Raw genomic sequence first — 23,986 nt, forward strand, 5'->3', positions numbered from 1 at the left:
TCTGATTGCAGGGTAATTGGCCAACAGAAGTTTGACTTCCTGGGCAATTGCTATGCAATCCTTAACTGGCAACATTGATTGATATATATATTATGCTGCTGCTTAAGGGAAGGAAATACTGAAGAAAGAGTCTTCACTGCATTGCTATCACTTGGCTCCTGACAGCTGAAACAAGAATAACTTAATGGTTTGTGGCACAACACCTGTTCTTCTACTTGGTTAGAGGTGTGTAAACCTTAAAGGAGGCTTGGTGGGGAAACAATATGCAAAAAAAAAAAATAAATTTGAATGTGTTCAATGTAAATGGAGCCAGAAAGAGTAAATAATATTGTCCTCCTTTTGAGTGGTAGTCTTATGTGTCCTTTATTTCTACAGGTATATGACACTCTGAACTCAGTGGAGTTACTTTGTCTGAAGAGAAGGATGATAGTACCCAGTAACCTCACAGCAGATTGCCTGGTGGTTACCAACTCAATTTGCAGAAAACCTAGTGTCTGGATTGGCAGTGGGAAAAGAGACAAGGCACAACTCTCCTGTTTAGAACTGGATACTGATGGGCAGGCTGTCATGGTATGTGTAAAGGAGAAGATGTAATATTTCACTAGAAATAAATTGGAACTCCAGTAAGGACCATTAAGCATTGCTTAGTAGGAAAACGGTAGATCTACGAAGAATATTTATTGTCCTAGGTTCTACCTTTTGAATATCATCATTCCTTTACTTGCACTTGTTTTATTTTATTTTTATTTGAAGCTTCCTACTAGTGAGTTTGCTGTTTTCATATCTGTTCAGTACTCAGAAGGGCAGCATTGTGAGTGGGTGGGCCAGCATATATGCAAGTTGAAATAGCCTTGGCAGTCAATTATATCTTATTGAAAGCTACAGATATTGTATTTTGACAATAATATGAAAAGATTAAGCGAAAAAAGCAAGATGGGGGAGTTGGAGGGGAGCTCAGATTGAGCAAATTCAGCACTTTGTCAATTTTGGGAAATTCTCATTCTTGTTATTCCTCACATGGATATGAATGGGCAGTCACTAACTAGGGAGCTGACCAATTCTTTTAAAAACTTTGGACATTATCATAATGACCACATGAGACAAATAGTATCTCCTTCAATTCAGTGCAATGAGCTTTGTTCTGCTTTTGCGTCTTTTTTGTCTTTTGTAGTTTAAAGAGCTATATTTGGGGTTTATTTTGCATTGGAAAGTCCTTTATAATGGAGAATAGGCATTGTAAGTTTGTTCAATGTTTTATTTTCAGTTTTTGGCTGATACACTGGCTTTGAGATACAACTTTGATTTTAGCATGGGCTTCAAGACCTCGACATTGGAACCATTAGACAGCAGAGGGATTGGATCGGTGATTTTACTGTAGGTGGCCTCCTGATAGACCGCTGTCCAATTAAGAATGGTGGGCGCATTCCTGATGTTGCACGGCCAGCTAGGGAGACAGCAGCTCCGAAGCCTCAGTAATCCCAACAGGAGAGGTGGGCACTGTTGAGGCAGGTTGGAGGCCTCAGAGGGGTGTATCAAGAACACACATCTTCCATGCCACAGTTTTACATACCAAGCATCATACTGGTGCTGAGTAACAAATCATGAAAAGGCATATCACTGGGGCGTGATGCTGACATAGTGATAATGTTACTGGGCTAATAATCCAAAGGCACAGGCTATTGCTCTGGGGACACGAGTTAAAATCCCACCATGACAGCTGGTGGAATTTAAATTCAATTAATAAATCTGGAATTGAAAATTGGTCTCAGTAATGTGACCATGAAATGTGGTTGTAAAAACTGATCTGGCTCACTAATGTTCTTTCGGGAAGGAAATCAGCATACATTACGTACCAGGCATCATACTGTTGCTTAGCATTAAATCATGAGAAAACATATCACTGAATAGAAACATCCATCGCCTTGATCAGCAAAAAAGTAATTCTCTTAACTGTTAAACCTTGGTGTTCTAGCTGTAGGGGTAAGAAAAGTAATACTGTATATGTTTTAAATGACATAAATGCTTATTTGAAATAGCAATGAATAATTGGGTCCTATTCACTTTGCTTCCCTGGATCATCATTCATTTAACATGCCCTTTGTTCTAATCCTTTGATGTTTTGACAGGACATTGAGGACAACCGCATTTTGTGCTTGGCACTGGTATGTGTGATTGGTGAACAAGTTAACTGGGTTGTTGCTGGCACTCAGTCTGGGCATTTGTGGATAATTAACACAGAAAATGTAAAATCTGTTCATCAACTTCGGAAGATGTCTGATTCTATTACTTGTTTGTTCTGTACACATCATTCCAAACATAGGTAAGTAAGTATTTAAGCAGTATTTTTTAATGCTAAACAACATAAGGGTTATGATTGATTACTGTGATTTTTTTCTTATTCAGGCATTATACCAATCAAAATCTAGGATTTCAGAGTTTTTAACTCCCTGGTTTGGTTTTTATGATTATAGCAGGCTAGATCGATGTTTGTCTGGTTATTTTTCAAATCTAGATTTAATTTGCTGGTTCTCCCACAGGAAACATTAAATGCAAAAATCTGACTGGAAGGTTGAAGTTGGATGAGAATATAAATCAACAATTTTTAATGAATTGTGACCAGCAATTATTTTTAATGAGAAGTTATAGTATTATTCCCTATAATTATAAAGTGTCAGTGGTCTAGCACTTCCCCATCATTGAAACTCAGTTGAATATACAGTGAAACCTAAACAGACTGCCAAAAATGGACACCTGCAAAAAAAAAAGCACTTGTTGCCAATCCCAACTAACCTGCATTATCACAGATATAGACTACATCTTGAAACACCGAACACATACAAATTACATTGTACAGATAGCCTTCAAAACAGCATTTTTGTTTGTAGCTGAAAACGCTGGACAGAGGTGAATGTGAGGTGGCAACAGGTGAAAAGTGTAGCTTCTGTGTAGTGGAGAACCTTTTACCCAACATCCATAGCAGCAGGGAAACTACTGCACCTCTGGAATTGAATGATTGCATCGCCCTATTCAAGGGATAGAGTTTTCTCTGCTGCTCTGGGTCCTGTGTGAAGAACACCCATTCCAGAAAGACAAGGAACTGCACAGGGCTGACCTGTACACTCTCTAAATGGGGCTTGGGGCCCCCAGGGTGCCACAAATAGATGATTTGTGTGGAAAACCATTAGATTAAATTTTCTGCCAGCATGTGAATCTCCCTGTGATGCACCTGATGGAGCTGCAGGTGAGAGGGAGTTGGGGAGTTAAGAATTCTGAGTACTGATGTTCAGAGGGGTTTCTATAATTGGGGGGATTCTGAAATCAGGTTGGGGGGCTCCTCAGCATTTGAAAGAATTCTCAGTATTTCAGGGTTGGGGGCAGATATTGGGTGGATCTCTGAAATTATGGGGTGGGGGAGACTGGGGAATGGTGTCTTGGGGAGCACAGGAGAAAGAGAAAAGAATGGGTTAGAAGTCCAGAGATTGGACCTTTAGCTAGGGGTAGGGGTAGGCATCAGGTTTTCCTGCAGAGCCAGGAAGGGCAGTACCTCCAATATGGGAGTGAGAACAGTACTGAGAAAGGAAGAACCAATGAGGAAAGGGAGGAGAAAAGTTCTTTCTTAAACTGTTAGACCATGGGATCCTCACCACATGTTGCTAATTTAAAATGGTATTAAGTGCAGAGCAGATGAGAATGGGTGCACATTGTGAAAGCAGCCGCTTGGGAGGAAAGCTCCGGTCAGGCTGCGAGCATTGGGCATCTTGCAAGCTGAGCACTTAGAACTCAATCCAAAACATGTGAATAGTTGGTGAGAGTGGGAAGAAGTAAACCTATGATTGGAGGATCGCTTCTTAGTCTGCTGATTATATTAGGTATTGATGAGCTGCCTCTGAGCACTTCAAACATTAGCAGCTGCAGCACACAGAGGTAAGGTGTCCAGGGCAGGGGTCAGCATGGCATTAATTCCTCCCTATTTGGCTGGAATCTGCCGGGCACTCTTGCCCTATGACAGCCATTCACCCTATGTGGGTGCTAGCACATCCCGGTTGAGCACATCTTTTCCTCAGTGGAAAGTGACTTGGGATGGTAAAAAACTGAGAAACTGGATGAAATGGGAAAATAAACTGAAATCCCATCGCACTAGCGGGCAACAGATTTAGACATGATCCCAGGTAGGAGAGATTTAAAAAGAAGGATCACTGCAGGAAATACAGGCAATGCCGGGATATTAGGCTCATCTGGTTCACTGTACATCACTGATCATTTTGAAAATAAGGACACTGGCAAATAAAGGACACTTAGTGCAACTTCCTTAGGTGTCCCTAAGTTTAGATTTCACTCTAGTGATGAAACACGGTATTGGATGTGTTTAGCATAGTTGCATGTATATTTTGAGTCTTGGCCCCCCAGGCTTGCTAGACCTGAGAAATACCACTAAGGGAGATGAGGCTTTTTTTTTCCTTCTTGGGATGTTAGAGTCACTAGCACAGGCAGCATTTATCGCCCCTCCCCAGCAATGATACTTTCCCTTTTGCTCTGTAGTAAGGTATTCCTAACATTCTGCAATGTTATCATTTGGATAGAAATTGATAAGTGATTTTACATGTTCATAAAAAGCTTTTATGTTGTTCCTAGCAAAGAAGAAAATTTCCTGTTGGTGGGGACAGCAGATGGAAAGCTTGCAGCTTTTAAGGATACAACAGTAAAGGTGGGTTTACGTTTTATAGAAATACAGCAAACTTTGTAAATACTTAAACAATTCATCAAGTATAATTCGACATTGGATTTGATCTCCTGGAATTTTTTGCTTCAACTCCATCTCCAGCCTCTTTCTCTACTCTCCAAAGTCCTTGAACATATTGTTGCCCCCAAAATCCATGCCCCTCTTACCTGCAACTGCATGTTTGAATCTTTTCAAACAGATTTCTACCATGTGACAGCATTGAAATGGCCCTAATAAAAGTTACAAATTACGTCTGATATGACTGTAACTATGTTAAACTATCCCTCCTTATCCTTTTCCTTAGATATGGATGATCATACCATTCTCCTCCAGGTGTTTCCTCCATTATCCAACTGGATGGGACTAGCTGTTTCAACAAGATTAATGGATGTCTGGACTCTCAGCCAAGCTCACACACAGGCTTGGCTGAGAGCAGAGGCAACCATTAGAGTGCTAAAACATTCCAGAGAAAACATTGTTTGATTGACAGCTCAGGCTTTCTGGACTCTGCTATCAATTTCAGTGTGTTTTTTTACATAAGCTAAGTGGTTTTAAGGGTGTGATTTTTATTTTGATATGTTAAAGTGTCTGGATGATTGATACATTTATTAGCTTGTGGTGAAATGACTTTTTTCAGCATAGGCGAAAGATATGAATGAATTACTTTTTAAAAAGCTTTTTTTTTACACATAACACAATACAATTGCGTTCATTGGTTCTAGACAGTGTATACTGGGGCCAATGGTCATGGAAATGTCTTAGCTTGGCATTGGGTCATGAGGGGCCATTGGGGGGGGGGTGACAAATTGGCATGGGGGCATGAGGCATTGGTGGAAGGGCAGAGCTTGGCAAAGGGGCATGAGGAGTCATAGATGGTGGGTGCAAGGACAGAACATGGCATAGGAGGAAAGAGTGAGACCTTTTGAACTTACCTTTTAAAAGATCCCTTCATGTAGACTGTGGCCCATGAACCTTCTGAGGGGCTGTGAAACTTAACTCTTTAAAAACCTGGCCTGACTCCATGAAAATTGTGGAGTAGATGCCTACTCCGCAATGGAGCCGGTGAGGTCAGGAGTGCCAGATATGGACTTTTGATAGGAATCAGCCCGCACCCTTTAAAGGCAGCACAGAAAATCAGATAGTCCGGGAATAGGGTCAGAAATCCCTAAATCAGGACCCGCTTGCTGTTTTTAAAGGGCTCCTGAGTCATCCTGACTCTGTGAAAATGCAGGCCAACTTTACAGATTTTTAAAATCTTTTACATGAAGTACAGCAGGACAATTTCTTAAAACTGGAACTATTGTTGATTTAATATGTACACAGATGAAATTACAAAGCAAACAAAACCTAGCTGCAAAACCGATGTTCATTTACTCGCACAAATTAGGATGTATGGTAGATGTTCCCTTAAAACTTCCAACCTGTGAAAGGCTTTTCCCTGCTTGCTGGACAAGTTAGCATATAAAACACTCCAATATGTCAATATGACATGCAGTAATGACTGCATGAAGAGTGTCATCAAACCAACATTTGACATGTGCCATTTTCTGCTTCCTATCTACAAATGACCTTAGATGTGTCAGGAATGGACAGGACCAGCCAGCATAGCAATGTATATAGCAGCATCAGATGCATGATCTATCTTGAGACCTAGTACTGGGTTTCTTCAATGTCAAAAGGCCTCCACTGAGATGCAGCAGGCACACACCTACCTCACTTAACTCTGCAATTGGAACAAATGTTTGGTTAGGTTCCACTATGCATGTCTCATATAATTTCAAGAGAGATCTTTGGGCTAAAATGCACATTTACATCCACGCTCCTCATTTTTAGGGCAATAAATGTATTGTTCTGCATTATTTTGTGTTGCCAGTCAGTTAACCTTGTGTATCTTGAGATGGGAAGTTGTCATGGTTCATGAAGGGCATGGATTTGTGTATAGGACCCCATATAACCAGTTCTGTTGAAGGGTCATGAAACGTCAACTCTTTTCTTCTCTGCCGACGCTGCCAGACCTGAGTTTTTCCAGGTAATTCTGTTTTTGTTTTTGATTTCCAGCATCTGCAGTTTTTTGTTTTTACCCATATAACCATATGGTTTGATCGGTAACACCCTGGACATCGCAATGCCAAAAACTCTAATGTCCTCTGATTTTAGTGCTATTTTCAATGAGGAACTGTGAGAAGGATGTTAGTGAACAATGCATCAGTGGTCTACTTAATGTATTTGGCTGCTCTGGATTGAGTGTTGCTGATGAAACACACTTTTGTAGTTTGGAATGAGTCTGAACTGTAAATATGTTGGACAGTGATCATGGCTGCTGCCAACTGTGCCGGCCTGTGTTGGAAATTAGCATTGAGTCAGCTTCCATATGTTGTCTTTTTTCCTAAAATATTCCCAGTTAGGTGTACCTGGGTCTGTATGGAAGCCTGAGTTTACATGATTGTAGCTAATACGCCGCTGATCCAGTCAAACCTCTCTCTCCTTTCACCCTTCTCTTAAGAACAGTTTGAAGAAAATAAATTCCCAAATTCAATTTTTTAAAAGGGGCTAGCAAAAACATTGTCACCAAAAAAAGTTTGAAATTTCTGACTAAAATGTAATAGTGTCCAGCGATCACTAATCCTTCCAAATATCTAGCAGCTCATCCTATAAGCGGGCAATTGGTGAAAGATCATGGTATGCTTTACTTTCAATGCTGACCTTGTATAAGTGAGTTGCTAAGCATAGTTCATTCCTTATGAGAAATTTGGTGAGTTGCACTTGTGCTTATTAACTTGGATTTTACTATTTGAATTTAGGTTCTTCTACTTTAGAAGGTTTGCCCACATGAGTATATCTCTTTTACACTCCAAATTAATTAAATCCTGTAGACACGCCCAGAGCAAATTAACATTCTTGAAAGTCGTGAGGAATTGGGATTTTCATTTCTGTTTAAAAAGAAATAATCTATGCTATTGCTGTTGTCAATTCATTTTATGACCTTCATCTAGTTTTTGTTGCATAGTACTGCACTGCTTGCTGCTTTTATCATGTAGGATACTATGGAAATTTTCTACATTTTAGATTTTACATTGTAGGGGAGTGCTGCATTTATGTAATTCACAGCCTATTTTCCTATTAACTCATTGGCACAATGAAGGCCTAACATCCTGCTCATGTGCAGGCAGACAATGCTAGTTTTCCCAGAATGCATTTCCAAAGTCTTGCATTTATTAGTTTCAGTAATGCTGGCAGAAGCCCTCCAAAGAGCAATATCAACTTTTTTTTTTGTAATTATTTGGACATTCCTCATGTCAAGGGAAAACCTTACTTAGAACAAATCTTGTTCAATTTGATGGAGTATTTGTATGTCTATGTGGTTCTTTTGAGTGGTTTACACAACCAACAATATTGCTTGTGGCTTACTGTAATTGTGGCTTTGAAGAAGTTTTTGGGCTCAATAAATGTAAAACCAAGGATTCTGACAAGTATTGTGAAACTGTATGACCCTATACTTAAAACAACACAAATAGTAATTTGTGATTTATTCTGATCCAACAGTATCAAGATGGAGCACCACTGAAGGTTGTGGATATAGGTGACATTAGTACTCCTTTGGTCTGCTTTAGTATGTCTTCTACTTCAGAACAGGTAGTTTTTTGGGCAAGCTGTGGAACAAAGATCATATCCCTCACCAGTGATTTTACAGTTCAGAAGGTGATAGACACAAAAACAAGAACTCTGTAAGTTATGACATTCTTTGGTTGGAGTTGCGAATTTTAGATTTTTTTTGGTACAAATTTTAAATATGATTAACTCAAGTATTTTAGTACATCATGCAAGAATGTAAACCGATTATTTTCAGTGGCATTTTCACCTCATTTCCTCTGAAGTGTTAGCTATCTAAATTACAACAACCTACAGCCGTTTTAAATGAGTTGTTTTAAATTACTTCAAATTTGTCATCTGTAAATGATGGTCATCATCATCTTGTGCTATTACTGTAGCTCCCATCGTGATTCTGATTCTATCTGGTTTAACTAACTTGATGGTTAAATTGATTCACTTTTTATTTGAAAGTATGTTGATAAAACTTGATGGATCCAGGCCAAGCATAATGACTATCCTGTCTACTTATATAAGCATGTGTAGTGTCCCTGCTAAATGGATTGTATTTAGTCATTCTGTATGACCCAATAACCCCTGTCACGTTGTGAAGAATGGATTAAAGCTAACAGCCTTAATTTTACCTTAAACACAACTGAAAGGAAAGGAATGCCAATTAAGAGTATGCCTTTCAGAAGAGTTTCAATTTGATGGGCAGATTAGCTTTCATTTGAATTATACATATCTCCCATTGCCAGTGATAATATTCTGTGACTCCTTTTTGATAGAGAGGTGGGGTAACAGTTGTTCCTCCATGAGTAATGGTATTTGTCTATGGATGGGTTTATACCTTAAGTTTAGCATTGCTTTGAAGCTGCTACAAAATAAGATCCTGACTTGTTTTTTCAGCTGAACAAAATCCTTGGTATTCAACAGCTTCAAGGTATAAAATTTGAATAAATTAATTCATCTGTGTCAATTTATGTGCACGTTTTTTGTTGTCTCTTTTCATGAAGAACCTGGTGAGTAGGGTACTGTGAAAAAAGTGAGATAAGCTAAGGACCAGATTTTAGCTACTGAGGCTCAAGCCGGGAAATTTCCCAACCCACTGGAGCTGTCTTAGTAAAACTAATCCTGAAATATGAGATTTTTTTCACTGTGGATGTGGGATAGAGTCAGGCCCACCGATCCTGAAGCAGAGTGTAGGCTGCCACAGCTCTAGGCCGAATACCGAAGTGGGCTGTTTGACACACTAACTCATGCCCCCATCCACCGATTTCTTTTCCCCCTCACCCCCAGACCCCTTATACGCTCCATGCCACCTCCATAACCATTCATCTAGTATCCTCCATGTGGAGATGAGAAAAAGTAAACTTCTGATAATCTAATCCAGCTCTCGCTCCTAAACACTTGACGGTGTGAAAATACATTCAAAGCTTTTAAACCTCAAGTAGAAAATCTCTTATAAAAACAAATTACTATTCAGTAACCACCTCAAAGACAGCTAATCCTTTTGTAGCTTCTTTAAGCTGTCAATCAAACCATGAACTCAATCCTCTGCTGAGATAATTGTAGCACTTGAAACTCAGCCAAGCATTCATAATGACAATAATAATAACCCTTGGGCAAATGTCAACACAGAGACCTATTGAAACTACATAATCAGTGCCACTTTATTTTTTAATCTATGCCTATCAAGTAGTCCAACAGAGGGCTATTTTAAACACTCATTGATAGCTACAGCCTGTTTCCTTTTTTAATATTAAAGACAAGGCATTAAAAAAAACTTCAGATCATGGCAGTTATGCAAACTTTATCTGCCCTTTAAGGGCCCTGCTGAGTTTGGGTTTCCCACCTGTATGAATCATGCCCCACACCCTTTTTCTTACCAGTAAAAATTGGATCTGTTGGAAACAGGGCAGGAGTGCTGCATTTGGGCCCCACCTGTCATTTTTTTAAAGGTCCAATGAGGTTTCCCAACTCCTTGAAGTCCTGGCTATGTTTCACTATCTCAGAACAGTCAAGTTCCAATTTTACAAGTTCTAGGACACTTAGCCTGAGGAGAATGATTTCCTGAACTGTTAATTTATTTTGCTTACGTGCTGTGAAGGATAAATTTAAGATTATTCATTGCATTATTTCCACCATTTTTGCAGAAGACAGCAAAAATATTACTGTGATGGAAATATTATCACAATGGTGATTGATAAGTACATTTATCTGGCAAAGAAAGACAGTCACATTGTTGAACTTTGGGACAAAAAGTCATACAAACTGAGTGCGTCAATTGATTGTTCTTCTTTTCTTAAGTAAGTATTTAATTGATTCAATTTGTCAGAAATATTGGAGGAAATAAATATATTCTGGAGATCAGTTTAAATGCCAGTGCCCTTCAATTATTATGATAATATTATTGCAAAGGATTTTTAAAAAATTCATCCATGAAATGTGGCACCGTTGGTAAGGCCAACATTTATTGCCCAATCCTAATTAGCTTTGAGAAGTTGATGGTGAGGCACCCTCTTGAACAACTGCAGTTATGTGGTGAAGGTGCTCCCACAGTGCTATTAGGTAAGGTGTTCTAGGACTTTTCCCCAATAACAGTGCAGAAGTCGAGGCTAATTGAACTTTTTTTTTGGATTTAAATTACGTTGCTTGAAGAGAAGAAATTTTAAATTACAGTCTGTTGGTCAAGACTCGATGGTTAAAGTGAAAGGTCTATAGGTCAAACAGAATAGATTTGTAGAAATTATCCTGCCATTGTACTGTGACAGCTTTACATCAAATAGAGCTAGAGTATTAACCATTCATAGCCTATGGGTAGAAGATCTAGCACAAATTGTTGTTTCCTATAGCTTAACCTAGCTGTGAAACAAAAAATGTTTTGTGATCCTGAGCTACAATTCACTTCACTCTGTTCTCATACCTACTTCTTAAAAGCTGTTTACAGAATGATGTTGGTAGAAACCTACCAATGGGTGTCTCTGCCCACTTAGGTGTGGTGGACTCAAGAGAGAGGAATATTTCATAGCAGAACATCAAAAATGAAATTCTGTGTGAATAAGCACTAGTAGAGGAGCTGAGTGAAAGCATCAAAATAATATAGTTTTATTTAAAATCTTATCTTCAGAATTAAACAATATGCTGTTGTGATTAATTATTTTTCAGTTCGTTATTTTAAAGTTCATTATTTTAAGCTATGTTGAAAGGGGAATAAATTTTGAAATGTTGTTTAAAACCAGTCAACTTTATAAAAAAAAATATTTTTTCTAGGAATGACACTTATTCTGCCAGAGTGAAAACACTTCATCTTCAAAAGGCAACTGCCCTTTGGATTGGAACAGGAGGGGGTGATGTCATATTATTAGATCTTTCCACTCATCAATCGATCCAGGTCATTGATAAATTTTGTCACTCAATTCGAAGCATGGTGACAGCACAAATTGGTAAGGTTTTGAGTCTGACAAACTTTTTTAATTGAATTCAAAGATAGGACTGTGAATTACTTGAAATTATCTTGAGAACAGCTGAATATAATTATAAAAACTATGGCCAGAATTTTGCATTGCCTGACCTGAGCACACATACAATTAGCCAAGTGGTTATGGTACTGGGCTTGTAACCCCAAAATCAAGAGTTCAAATCTCACAATGGCAAACTATGAAACAATGTAACTTCATCTGAATAGGAACAGATGGAAACGTGTTTGTATTCGAAAGAGTTACAATTGCATGGAAATACGTCGGACGTGCGTTCTGACGTCATCATGCATGTGTGAGATTCGGAGCAGCGCTTTCCAGCAGTTAAAGGGCCAATTAAGGTCATTAAAAAGCCAATTGACCGTGATTTTACATTGCCTGTGTAATTTTTAGCTCATTGCAAAACAGGTGGGTGGAATCCATGTTTTTATCACTTCCTCATTCATGGGCAGGATAAAAGGACCCTGGAGCAGCACCACTTTCTCTGTCATTGCCAGTCCATTGTTGTGTGAGTGCAGAGTTTTCCCAGAATTTTTTTGCATCTCGTTTGATTGGCAAGCCTGCATTTCAGCATCTCGGGTCCTCATCTTCCCTGGAACATAAGAAACTGGAACAGTAGTAGATCATTCGGCCCCTTGAGCCTGCTCCGCCATTCAATAAGATCATGGCTGATCATCTTGTGTTTCGATTTCCACATTCCCATCTAACCCCAATAACCTTAGATTCTTGTTAGGCAAGGGAATCAGTCTACCTCTGCCTTAAAAATATTCAATGACCCCGCCTCTACCACCTTCTGTTGCAGACTTCCAAAGTCGCACTACCCTCAAAGAAAAAATTGCTCCTCATCTCTGTCCTAAAAGGGCAACCCCTAATTTTAAAACAGTGCCCTCTAGTTCTGAACTCACCCAAAAGAGGAAACATTCTTTCGACATCTCCCTTGTCAAGGCTGTTCAGGATCTTGTGTACTTCAAACAAATCACCCCTCACTCTTTTAAACTCCAGTAGAAACAAGTCTAGTCTGTCCAACCTTTCCTCATAAGACCGCCCACTCATTCCAGGTATCAATCTAGTAAACCTTCTCTGAACCACCTCCAATGCATTTACATCCTTCCTTAAATAAGGAGACAAAAACTGCACACAGTATTCGAGGTGCAGTCTCACCAGTGCCCTGTATAACTGAAGCATAACATCCTTTTATGTTCAATCCCTGTCATGATAAAGGATAGAATTTCATTAGTTGCCTTAATTACTTGCTGTACCTGCATACTAACTTTTTGTGACATGTACTAGAAAATCCTAGATCCCTCTGCACCTCAGAATTATGCAGCTGTTCTCCATTTAAGTAATACTCTGCTTTTTTGTTCTTCCTGCCAAAGTGAACATTCACGTTTTCCCACATTAAACTCTATTTGCCAGATCTTTGCCCATTCACTCAACCTATTTATATCCATCTGCAACCTCCTCATGTACTCTTCACAACATATTCTTCTAGTTATCTTTATGTCATCTGCAAATTTAGCTACCATATCTTCACTCCCCTCATCTAAGTCATTGATGTAAATCGTAAAAAGTTGAGGCCCCAGTACAGATCCCTGTGCAACTCCACTTGCCACATCCTACCAATCTGAAAAAGACCCACTTATGTGTAATTTTTCCTTTCTGCCAGCCAGCCAATCTTCTATGCATGGTAATATGTTACCCCTGCATCATGTGCTTTTATTTTCCGTAATAATCTTTGATGTGGCACCTTATCAAATGCCTTCTGGAAATCCAGGTATAGTATGTCTACTGGCTCTCCTTTATTCACTGCGCATGTTACTCCTTCAAAAAACTCCAATAAATTGGTTAAACATGATTTTCCTTTCACAAAACCATGCTGACTCTTCCCAATTGCCTTGAACTCTTCTAAGTGTCCAGTCCTGAATGATCGATTCTAATAACAGACATCAAGCTAAGTGGCCTACAGTTTCCTGTTTTCTGCCTCCCTTTCTTCTTGAATAGAGGGTTATATTTGCTACTTTTCAATCTGATGGAACCTTTCCAGAATCTAATGAATTTTGGAGGGTTCCCCTGAGTATTGCAGCACAGTGCTCCTTCATTTTTAAATCACTCTGCATCCCATCTAATGGGGCTAGTGTATTCCGCCAGTGGAACCTCCCCTGAAGAGGAAGGGAGGGGCAGGAAGGAGAGGAGGCCAGGTGGGCGCAGGCAGCGTCCCAAGGACAGACCTTTAAGAGGAGAGGCATGGGCTCAGTTGGTGCAGGGCCAGCAGGGAGATCAAGGCAGGAGGGCATGCTGAAGTCACCACTACCCAGCATCTAGAATGTTCAGGCAGCGCTCCAAGTACCTCCAGATATTCGAGGTCCAGTGCCACAAGACAGTGGCAGCAAAATGTCACATGATAGGTCTGGAAATCACCTCCAGCTGCATGGGTGGACACCCCATGCCGGTGTCTTTGAAGGTCACAATGGCTTTCGACTTCTATGCCTTTGATTGTTTTCAGGGCTTAGTGGGGGATCCGTGCAGCTTTTCTGAATCAGCTGCACACAACTGTGTCAAGCTTGTGACTGATGCTATCTTTAGACACATCCGCACATTCATCCACTTCTGGACAGACGAGGTGATCCAGCCGGAGAGAGCACAAGGCTCTGCTGCGATGGCTGGGTTCCCCCGTGTCCAGGGTGTAATAGATTGAACTCATGTAGCTATCAAGGCGCCAGCAAGTGAGCCTGGAGCTTTCGTCAATAGAAAGGGGTTCCACTCAATGAATGTTCAGATCATATGTGACCACAGGACACGGATTCTCCAAGTTTGTGCCCATTACCCTGGGAGCTCACACGATGCTTACATCTTGCGGCACTCACAGGTACCAAGGTTGTTCATGGCTCTTGCACAAGTGGATGGATGGCTCCTGGGTGACACGGGCTATCCCTTGAAGAGGTGTCTGATGACCCCACTCCATTAGCCAAAAACTGAGGCCGAGGAGAGATACAAAAGGAGTCATGCCTCCACAAGGGCGATGGTGGAGAGGATCATCGGGCTGCTGAAGATGCGCTTCAGATGCTTGGATCATCGGGGAGCATTGCAGTATCCTCCAGAGCATGTCTCCCTCATAGTTGTTGCATGCTGCGCCCTGCACAACCTGGCTCTGGCAAAGAGGTACCCAGTGGAGGCTGAGGAAAACAAGGCAACTCCAGAGGCCATGGAGGATGACTCAAGTGATGGCTCAGTTGAAGAGCCTGGGGAAGTGCAGGGTGAGAACCTCATGGCAGAGGGCAGGAACCCTCATGGAGGCAGGGACACCAGGGACGCTTTGATGCAGCGAACCTTCTGCCAGGCATCGATGCCTCATCAAACCAATGGCACTGTCTCCTTTGCTAACAATCAATAAATGAGAATCCAACACATTACACCAGCATCACACACTGCCATACTTTTTCAAGCCTGTGCCGCATCTGGCACCAATTCATACCATCCAGCCAACTCAGCTTATTCAAGGAAAATAAATGTTTATGTTACTTCACATGAATAAACAAAGAACAAGAAAACGTCCATCCTTAACACAAGAATCAAAATAATTTACACAAAAAATGTCACCTGCTGTGCTCAAGGTGCCTTCAACTTACATCTGCAGGTACTGCGTGCCCCCCCCCTCCACCTCCCTGCTGACAGTAGCGTTGGAGGCAGCCGGCTGACTCTGCTGTCTGAGTGGCCCTGATTACCTTGGTGGTTGTCCTCTGGCTGCCAGAGCCTGAGTATGCTCCGCCTGGGAGGGTGCATAGCCCCATAGCTGGGCACTCCTCAGTTGTTGCAGCATCATCAGATGCAGCAGCCACTGGCAGAGGGGCGAAGGAGCTAGTGCCTTCATCCAGAGCGCCCTGAGAGAAGCCCATAGGGAAGACAGACAGCTCGTCTGCCAGCGTGAGGTGCGTTTGCATCTACCTGCTCACCATTGATGGACGGCAACTCAGCAGGGACACAGGTGACTCATCCACCTCTCTCACTGGCAGTGATCTCCTGAGATCACTTGCCAGTGTGAGGGTTTGCATGTCTGAGTGCAACCCCAGGAACCCCTGAGTCTGCTCCTGAAGCTGCCTCTCCATGAGAGTTACCACTCTCTCAATGGAGGAGGCTGTGCGCTCAGTGTTAAGGGCCAACGCAGAACTCATGCTCCACATAGGCTCCTACATGGTGGAGACCATGGCACGCAGACCCTCATGGATCTCCGCCAGTTCTCCCCGCGCATCCCACTGGACATCCAGCATCTGCTGCCTGATGGACGACTGCAGAGGACAGCTTGCTCCTGCCCCACAGAACTCATTTCTCGTTATCTTGACTCCCTTCTCTCTCCCCTTGTCCAGTCCCTTCCCACCTACATCCGTGATTCCTCTGACACCTTACGTCACATCAACAATTTCCAGTTCCCTGGCCCCAACCGCTTACTCTTCACCATGGTCGTCCAATCCCTCTACACCTCCATCCCCCACCAGGATGGTCTGAGGGCCCTTAGCTTCTTCCTCGAACAGAGGCCCGAACAATCCCCATCCACCACTACTCTCCTCCGTCTGGCTGAACTTGTTCTCACACTGAACAATTTCTCCTTCAACTCCTCTCAATTCCTCCAAATAAAAGGTGTGGCTATGGGTACCCGCATGGGCCCCAGCTATGCCTGTCTCTTTATGGGGTATGTGGAACATTCCTTGTTGCAGTCCTACTCCAGCCCCCTTCCACTACTCTTTCTCCGGTACATCGATGATTACTTCGGTGCTGCTTCATGCTCTCATCAGGACTTGGAAAAATTTATTAATTTTGCTTCCAATCTCCACCCCTCCATCATTTTCACGTGGTCCATCTCTGACACTTCCCTTCCCTTCCTTGACCTCTCTGTCTCAATCTCTGGTGATAGACTGTCCACCAATATCCATTACAAACCCACCGACTCCCACAGCTATCTCGACTACAGCTCCTCACACCCTGCTTCCTGTAAGGACTCCATCCCATTCTCTCAGTTCCTTCGCCTCCGTCGCATCTGTTCCGATGATGCTACATTCAAAAACAGTTCCTCCTCCTTCTTCCTTAACCGAGGTTTTCCACCCACGGTCGTTGACAGGGCCCTCAACCGTGTCCGGCCCATCTCCCGCGCATCCGCCCTCACGCCTTCTCCTCCCTCCCAGAAACATGATAGGGTCCCCCTTGTCCTCACTTACCACCCCACCAGCCTCCGCATTCAAAGGATCATCCTCTGCCATTTCCGCCAATTCCAGCATGATGCCACCACCAAACACATCTTCCCTTCACCCCCCTTATCGGCATTCCGTAGGGATCGCTCCCTCCGGGACACCCTGGTCCATTCCTCCATCACCCCCTACTCCTCAAACCCCTCCTATGGCACCACCCCATGCCCATGCAAAAAATGCAATACCTGCCCCTTCACTTCCTCTCTCCTCACCGTCCAAGGACCCAAACACTCCTTTCAAGTGAAGCAGCATTTCACTGCATTTCCCCCAACTTAGTCTACTGCATCCGTTGCTCCCAATGTGGTCTCCTCTACATTGGAGAGACCAAACGTAAACTGGGCGACCGCTTTGCAGAACACCTGCGGTCTGTCCGCAAGAATGACCCAAACCTCCCTGTCGCTTGCCATTTCAACACTCCACCCTGCTCTCTTGCCCACATGTCTGTCCTTGGCTTGCTGCATTGTTCCAGTGAAGCCCAACGCAAACTGGAGGAACAACACCTCATCTTCCGACTAGGGACTTTACAGCCTTCTGGACTGAATATTGAATTCAACAACTTTAGGTCGTAAGCTCCCTCCCCCATCCCCACCCCCTTTCTGTTTCCCCCTTCCCCCTTTTTTCCAATAAATTATAAAGATTTCCCTTTTCCCACCTATTTCCATTATATAAAAAAAAAACCCACTAGAGCTATACCTTGAGTGCCCTACCATCCATTCTTAATTAGCACATTCGTTTAGATAATATCACCAACTTTAATTTTAACACCTATGTGTTCTATTGTACTATTGTCGTTGACATCTTTTGATGATCTGCTTCTATCACTGCTTGTTTGTCCCTACAACCACACCCCCCCAACCCCCCCCCCCCCCTCCACCTCTTTGTCTCTCTATCTCTCCGCCCCCCCACACACACACCTTAAACCAGCTTATATTTCAACTCTTTCTTGGACTCGAACTCAAGTTCTGTCGAAGGGTCATGAGGACTCGAAACGTCAACTCTTTTCTTCTCCGCCGATGCTGCCAGACCTGCTGAGTTTTTCCAGGTAATTCTGTTTTTGTTTTGGATTTCCAGCATCCGCAGTTTTTTTGTTTTTATGCAGAGGATCATCGTCTGCTTCAGATGCAACATAGTCCTCGTCTCCAGTTCTGCTCCCACTGTTGGCTCCCTGGAACTTCTTTGCCTCTTCCAGCTCCTCAAGAGAGTGTGTTGTGCCCTCACCGCTGTTCATTACTCGCAGAGCCGAATACTTAATACCCACTGACATGGATATCTGTGCTGATGCCTGGTTCAGAGAGAGAGTGTGACACCGGTGCAGTGTGCTGTTTTCCCCAGAGCTCAATGGGGGGGCCTCAGGGTTGCAGGTGGCTCCTGCGGATGGCGCAGCTGCGGAAGGAAGGCAGTACGTTCAATCATCATAGTCACTATTCTTGCTAGGCAGGCTGAGGAGACACTGCTGCATGGTGCCATCTGCATTGGAGCTTCAATGGGCTCTGTGGCTATGACAGTTCAGTTTCTGATGAGAGGAGCCCATTATGTTTCCAGTACCAACTGCACACGCATCTGTCACCTGCACTTTTACCTTCATCTGAGACCCTTGCCTCACTGCAACCGAAGGAGCAAGCTGGCCGGTTGCATTCAAGCTCCAGTGCATCACTCTTGTGTTTGGTGAGGAAGCACAAATTTGGCATTCCTCCTCCACCTGTTCTGCGGTGCTCCGCGGTGTTATGATTCCTCTTCTGACAAGGAAAAATATCTTCATTATTGCTCCGTCTCCCTGAAGGTCCTTTCCTGATTCCCACCCATCCTCTCACTCGGGCATTAGGCGGGCCGTGTCACTGTGGAACATCTCACACTGCAATGCACTGAAACCGGTCGTGCTGACATCCCAGCCTCGGCAGGGCTATCTTTAAGTGCCAGTTCACATACACACTCTTAGACCCCTGAACATTCTGAGAAACAGGCACACAACTAAAGTTCTCCGCACAGGCCCATGCCATTTTTGCACTTACCCTTGCTGACTGCAGAAGAGGGTTGAATTTTGCAGCACTGAATCCATATGCAGTGCACCATGTTACACCCACTGATCTGGACGGTGACCTCTATCATCTACTTTACATATAGGTGACCTCTGTCCAGGACTTCTTGGTCAGATCGGGCAGCCTTCTCTTGCCGTCCCTGGGCAGTAAGAAATGCCACTTGGCACTGACCTCCTTGACCAGCGCTCCCAGGCACTCATCTGAGAAATGTGGGCAGAGTGCCCACCAACCTGCCCTCCTGCCTTCCATGACCTACAGGTGCTGAGGCCATGACTGCACACCAGGACACTTGAACAGCTTTCAGACAGTTCCCTCAGCACCCCCCACAACTCTTCACAGCCTTTGGAGAGCTGGCTGTTTTGTTTTTGAACACCCCACCGGGTCCCCATCGGACCCAATGCATTCCCACCCCCGCGCACGGAAATCGCATCTGGCGGTCACATTTCATGCTGGGTGAGTCTTAATTGGCCACCTAGTGTAAGATCACGTTCACAGTGCGGTCACGGCTGGGAGTGGATTTTAGACCTGCTTCCGGCCGTGCCGACTTCGGCCGTTCCCTGAGGGTAAAATTCAGGCCTATATGTGCACATTTTTAAACTTGGGAACACTTGGTTTGTTTTAGCCAGTTATTGTAAAATAATAGTAATCACAGTTGGGTCACTGAAGTGTCTCTGAAGTTTTCCAGAGTAAATGCTATTTACAACTGATTGTTAGTGAATAAGACTGTCTCATGGGGCTGGCATGTAATATTTGGTATTGTCCTGTTACACTCAATTATTCATGTTCTGTTACATTAACAGCCCTAATTCTATATTCCCTTGAAATCTACTCATCATTTTTAGTACTTGATAAAGTAGATGATTGTATAAAGGAGCTGTCAGGGATTTTATTTGCCAGTGGTGCTACTACTGCTTCTCCTCTTCGGGGAGAGTATAGTTACATAGTGTCCATTTATAAATTTGAACAGAAGAATTTATAATAGAAAATGTCGATGGGAAGCTTATGCAGATGACAGATTTCTAATAAATAAATATTAATTTTTCATCTTTAGAATGGATATGTTGCTTTTATTAAGATATTCAGATTCTGTCTTTTAATAATATTTTGATTGTTGTTAAGCATATTTCTTCGATCCTGTGTTTTAGAAAAGGGACACCTTCGCACTGTCATGTTGATCCTAGGGAATGTCTATAAGGATTATAATGAAAACAATCAGCAGCAGAGTGGTATGGTTCATTTTCTGAATATTTTGTTGTAATATTTTGAGAGGTAAACAGAACCTGTGTATTTAATAAAAGATTAAGTTAACTTCTGGCTGTTGCACAGCTACAGTTGTATAATTAAGTGAGGATTTTCACTTAATTTATTGTATTGATTTACAAATTTAATTGTAAAAAGATAAATTACAGATTATATATAATTCTACATTGCCAAATTTATACAATTACTGTGTTAATTATTTCATGACTCAAACTTCATCTTGTTGTGAAGGTTAAATATTAACAATGACTGACTCACACTTTTTTGTTATTTCAAGTACTTAATTTCATGTTTCAGGATTGCAATCACAGCTGTTTGTTTGGGACATGAATCTTCCTTATGAGATCCAGAGCCTGAAAAAGCACACAGATATGAGAAGAGAAATCATTGAAAAAATGAGGACTGGTTCATTGGAATGAGTGCACATGGGCAAATACGTGTATACGTTTTCTTCAATTGATTTGATGTTTTGTGTTTATTGAAGAGATGAAATGGTAAACCTAACATTTCAGCATTCTAGTTAAGTCACAGAAGGCATTTTTAAGATGGGATATTGCACACACAGGAGCCAAAATACCTCCTACACTTGTCCCATTGTGGAAATTTCCTCTGTAGAGCTTGAAACTAGTTATATTGAGGAATTATTCTATTGTCGTAGCAATCATATATTTTTGTTACTTTGTCATGAAGCTAGTTTAAATCTCTAGATTCCTGAATTTTGGCTTTTGTAATATTGCAATAATATAAATAAATTTACAGATTGGATACTCGATTAACCTGATTGATGTGCCATAGCAGGAGAGTTCAGAAGTTAATGATTTAATATACCATTAACCATGTTGGAAATGAAGTGACACACTTGCTGACAATATGAGAGCACTGATTTCTGGGTCCAAGAACAAACCCAGTGGGAGGTTGCCAAGGTGGGATTTGTGCCCATCCAATTAGTTCATTATTGACACCTCAGGAGTCTTGAGGGTTTGCCAAATTGCAATAAATTGTGAATGTTCCTGATCAATTATTGGGAATGATGCTAGGAGCTCACCAGGGAGAGGGGTTCAGGAAACCATGTTCTCAAAAGTCTAATCACAAAAATGGCAATCTTTAAAAAGATATGACCAACTCTTGATATAGGAGCAAAGATTGTGGTTGCCTTTAAAACAGCTCCAAACGCTTTCAAAACATATATGAGCTACTCACCTCCACACCGGCACATTTGGGACAAAGATGTAACTGGTGATGCCTGATGACTAGTACTGTAAAAGGGAATCTGAATGCTGGTAACTAAATGGCAGGGCATTTAAACCCCTGGTTAATGATTATTAAGGTGACGATGCCACTCTAGGAAATAGGTAAATTGAGGATCTCCCTGTTTGCCACTCCTGGGTACTTTCCACTGCCAGCATGTCTGGCAAGAGGTAGCAGCTAAGTTCAGCACTGTGCATACTAATCACAGCGCTTAGGAACAGAGATGAGAAGGTGGAAACCTTATAAAAGCTGCCACAGTTAGATTAAATTCCATTAATCAATTGTCTATGCCTTCCACAAGTATTACCAAGTAGCTTGTTGTACATGTACTGCTGGCCCTTGCAAACTCTCTCAAAACCTGCTTCTCCGGCTCCATCCCCTCTCAAACAGTATAAAACCCATCACATTTCTACTTCTCTTCAGCTCTGAAGAAGTCATACGGACTTGAAACGTTAATCTGTTTCTTTCTCTACAGATGCTGCCAGACCTGCTGAGTTTTTCCAGAATTTTCTGTTCTTATCCCTCAAAACCTTGTAGTCTAACCATTCATATCTCTTAGGCACGTATTTTAGCTATAAGCTCTCGCAATACGCTTGGCACATCAACATATACAAAGGATTTTATACATAAAATACAACCAGGTTTCATGATGCCCGTGATGAGCTTCAGTTTTGACAGGTCTATCACTATCCATATGCTCCTTCAACTAACAACATACCAAGTATACTCCTCTGGTTGCATGGAAAATAACATCTCATGCAAGGGAACAACTCCAAACAGGAGGAAGCTTCAGAAATTATAGGGTTGTGACTCCACTGAGGAAGACCACCTACTATAATCTTCTGTATAAGAGCACCTCTTAATCCACACAGGCATACAAACAACATACATAGTTAGTAAATAGCAGTACAAGCTCCACTGCAATATATCTCTTGGAGTACCCATTGTAACATTGATCACATATTCACCCTTTTAGGCCTGAGACAGCAACTTGCAGTATTGCAAGTGGGCCAGAACAAGACAGCATCCTCTGTCTCTTTTACCATTTTTTGCAAGGATCATCACAGCTGCACATGGCCTGGAGGATGCAATTAATGAGGTTGAGGAGATAGCCACTGGTGAGTCACAGATTATGGGGAGGGGATTATGGTGGTGGGAGAGGAGATTCAGTATCTTTCTGGATGGTGGCAAATACCCCTGTGTTTTGGAAAATAGCATCACCGTAAAGATGAAAAAGTGGGCAGAACATTAACTTAAGGTGCAGATGATGCTAGACTGAAATGAAGCAAAGCTTAAAAAAAAAATGATTGCACAGCTAATGCAGCCCTGAAATGTAATGACAGAACCAACCCTATTAACTCCTCACCAACTGGCCTCCTGCTGACATAAAGCCTGACTAGCCAATTCCGACAGCCCTTGCTGGATAAGCTTGTCCAATTCTGTAGATGGGGTAGTGACGTCATGGTGGGTGTGGCCAATCCGGCTGTGTTGCCTTATTTTTCTGTTATGCATTATTTTTCTTTGTACCATGAAATACTGTGATTGAGGGGAGGGTTGGATTGTCAAGCATTTGCCGTTGATAAATAGACTTGGGCAAGGGCGTTTCGACTTCTATAACTATGGTTAGTCACACCCTTAGGTGGTATAAATGTTGATGTGGGAGACGGGTTATTGCTCACATCATCTTTACACATCTTTGATTGTTGCAAAGAATTTCTGTGCAACCAGTTTCTCAACATTAGTAACAAAGCTGTATGTATGCTTAATGAGCTTCCAACTGAAAAGTAATGGGAGTGATTGATAACCAAGGTATAGTGGACAGGGCTGCATTTTCAGTTGGGATCAGACAAGGCTGCTAGCTATGTAATTTGTTGGCTTTTGCTTGCCCAATCCCATTGGTGGTAGAAATAACGTTTGTTGAAAATCTATCCTTCAACTGTGTGCATTTGGTTTGGTTGATAAAAATATGTTCTTATCATCCAAGTTTAAAAAGTCTGTGTTTTCTTTAACTTAAGTTCAAATCCACAATCTTGTGACAGCTGGAAGAAATCTTAGTTTACAAATACATTTGGTATAATTTAGTTACATTGTTGATAAGAGCAGAATACCGTCCCTGTACTAAGAATGGGCCTCGGAGTCCTATACAGCGAGTGATTTTGTTTTCCGCTTACAGAAATGAATTAGACAAAAACACAAGAATGATAAAATTTGCTGTTGATTCCAAATTGGGGACCATGACAAAGTGAAGAACATAGAAGTTTTCTGGAGGGGGGACATAGGTTATTGGAGTAGTCAGTGACGTGGCAGCTGCAGTTTAATGCAGAGAAAAATGAAATGGTGTGCTTCACCGAATGTAAAAAAGACAATGAAAGGAAGTATGCCCTTGTCAATAATGGAAGGGTGGAGATACAGACCTTC

General features: G+C 42.0%; 1 protein-coding gene across 4 annotated transcripts in view; it reads left to right on the plus strand.

Annotated features, from left to right (window-relative positions):
- lrrk2 (leucine-rich repeat kinase 2) overlaps positions 1–23,551 on the plus strand; it is a 226,984-nt gene extending 203,433 nt beyond the window's left edge. For 3 of the 4 annotated variants that reach the window (XM_041203526.1, XM_041203525.1, XM_041203527.1), the window contains 8 exons: positions 376–570; positions 2,127–2,320; positions 4,633–4,705; positions 8,264–8,445; positions 10,465–10,617; positions 11,582–11,754; positions 20,206–20,286; positions 20,618–23,551. In XM_041203526.1, the coding sequence (XP_041059460.1) occupies positions 376–570; positions 2,127–2,320; positions 4,633–4,705; positions 8,264–8,445; positions 10,465–10,617; positions 11,582–11,754; positions 20,206–20,286; positions 20,618–20,739 (1,173 nt within the window). In that variant the 3' untranslated portion in view covers positions 20,740–23,551. Of the gene's footprint in view, positions 1–375; positions 571–2,126; positions 2,321–4,632; positions 4,706–8,263; positions 8,446–9,217; positions 9,252–10,464; positions 10,618–11,581; positions 11,755–20,205; positions 20,287–20,617 lie in introns of those variants that run through there. The other variant, XM_041203528.1, reaches the window with a different exon arrangement.
- The last annotated feature ends 435 nt before the right edge of the window (positions 23,552–23,986 follow it).

Source organism: Carcharodon carcharias, chromosome 13, assembly GCF_017639515.1.
Source record: "Carcharodon carcharias isolate sCarCar2 chromosome 13, sCarCar2.pri, whole genome shotgun sequence".
NCBI classification, from domain to species: Eukaryota; Metazoa; Chordata; class Chondrichthyes; order Lamniformes; family Lamnidae; genus Carcharodon; species Carcharodon carcharias.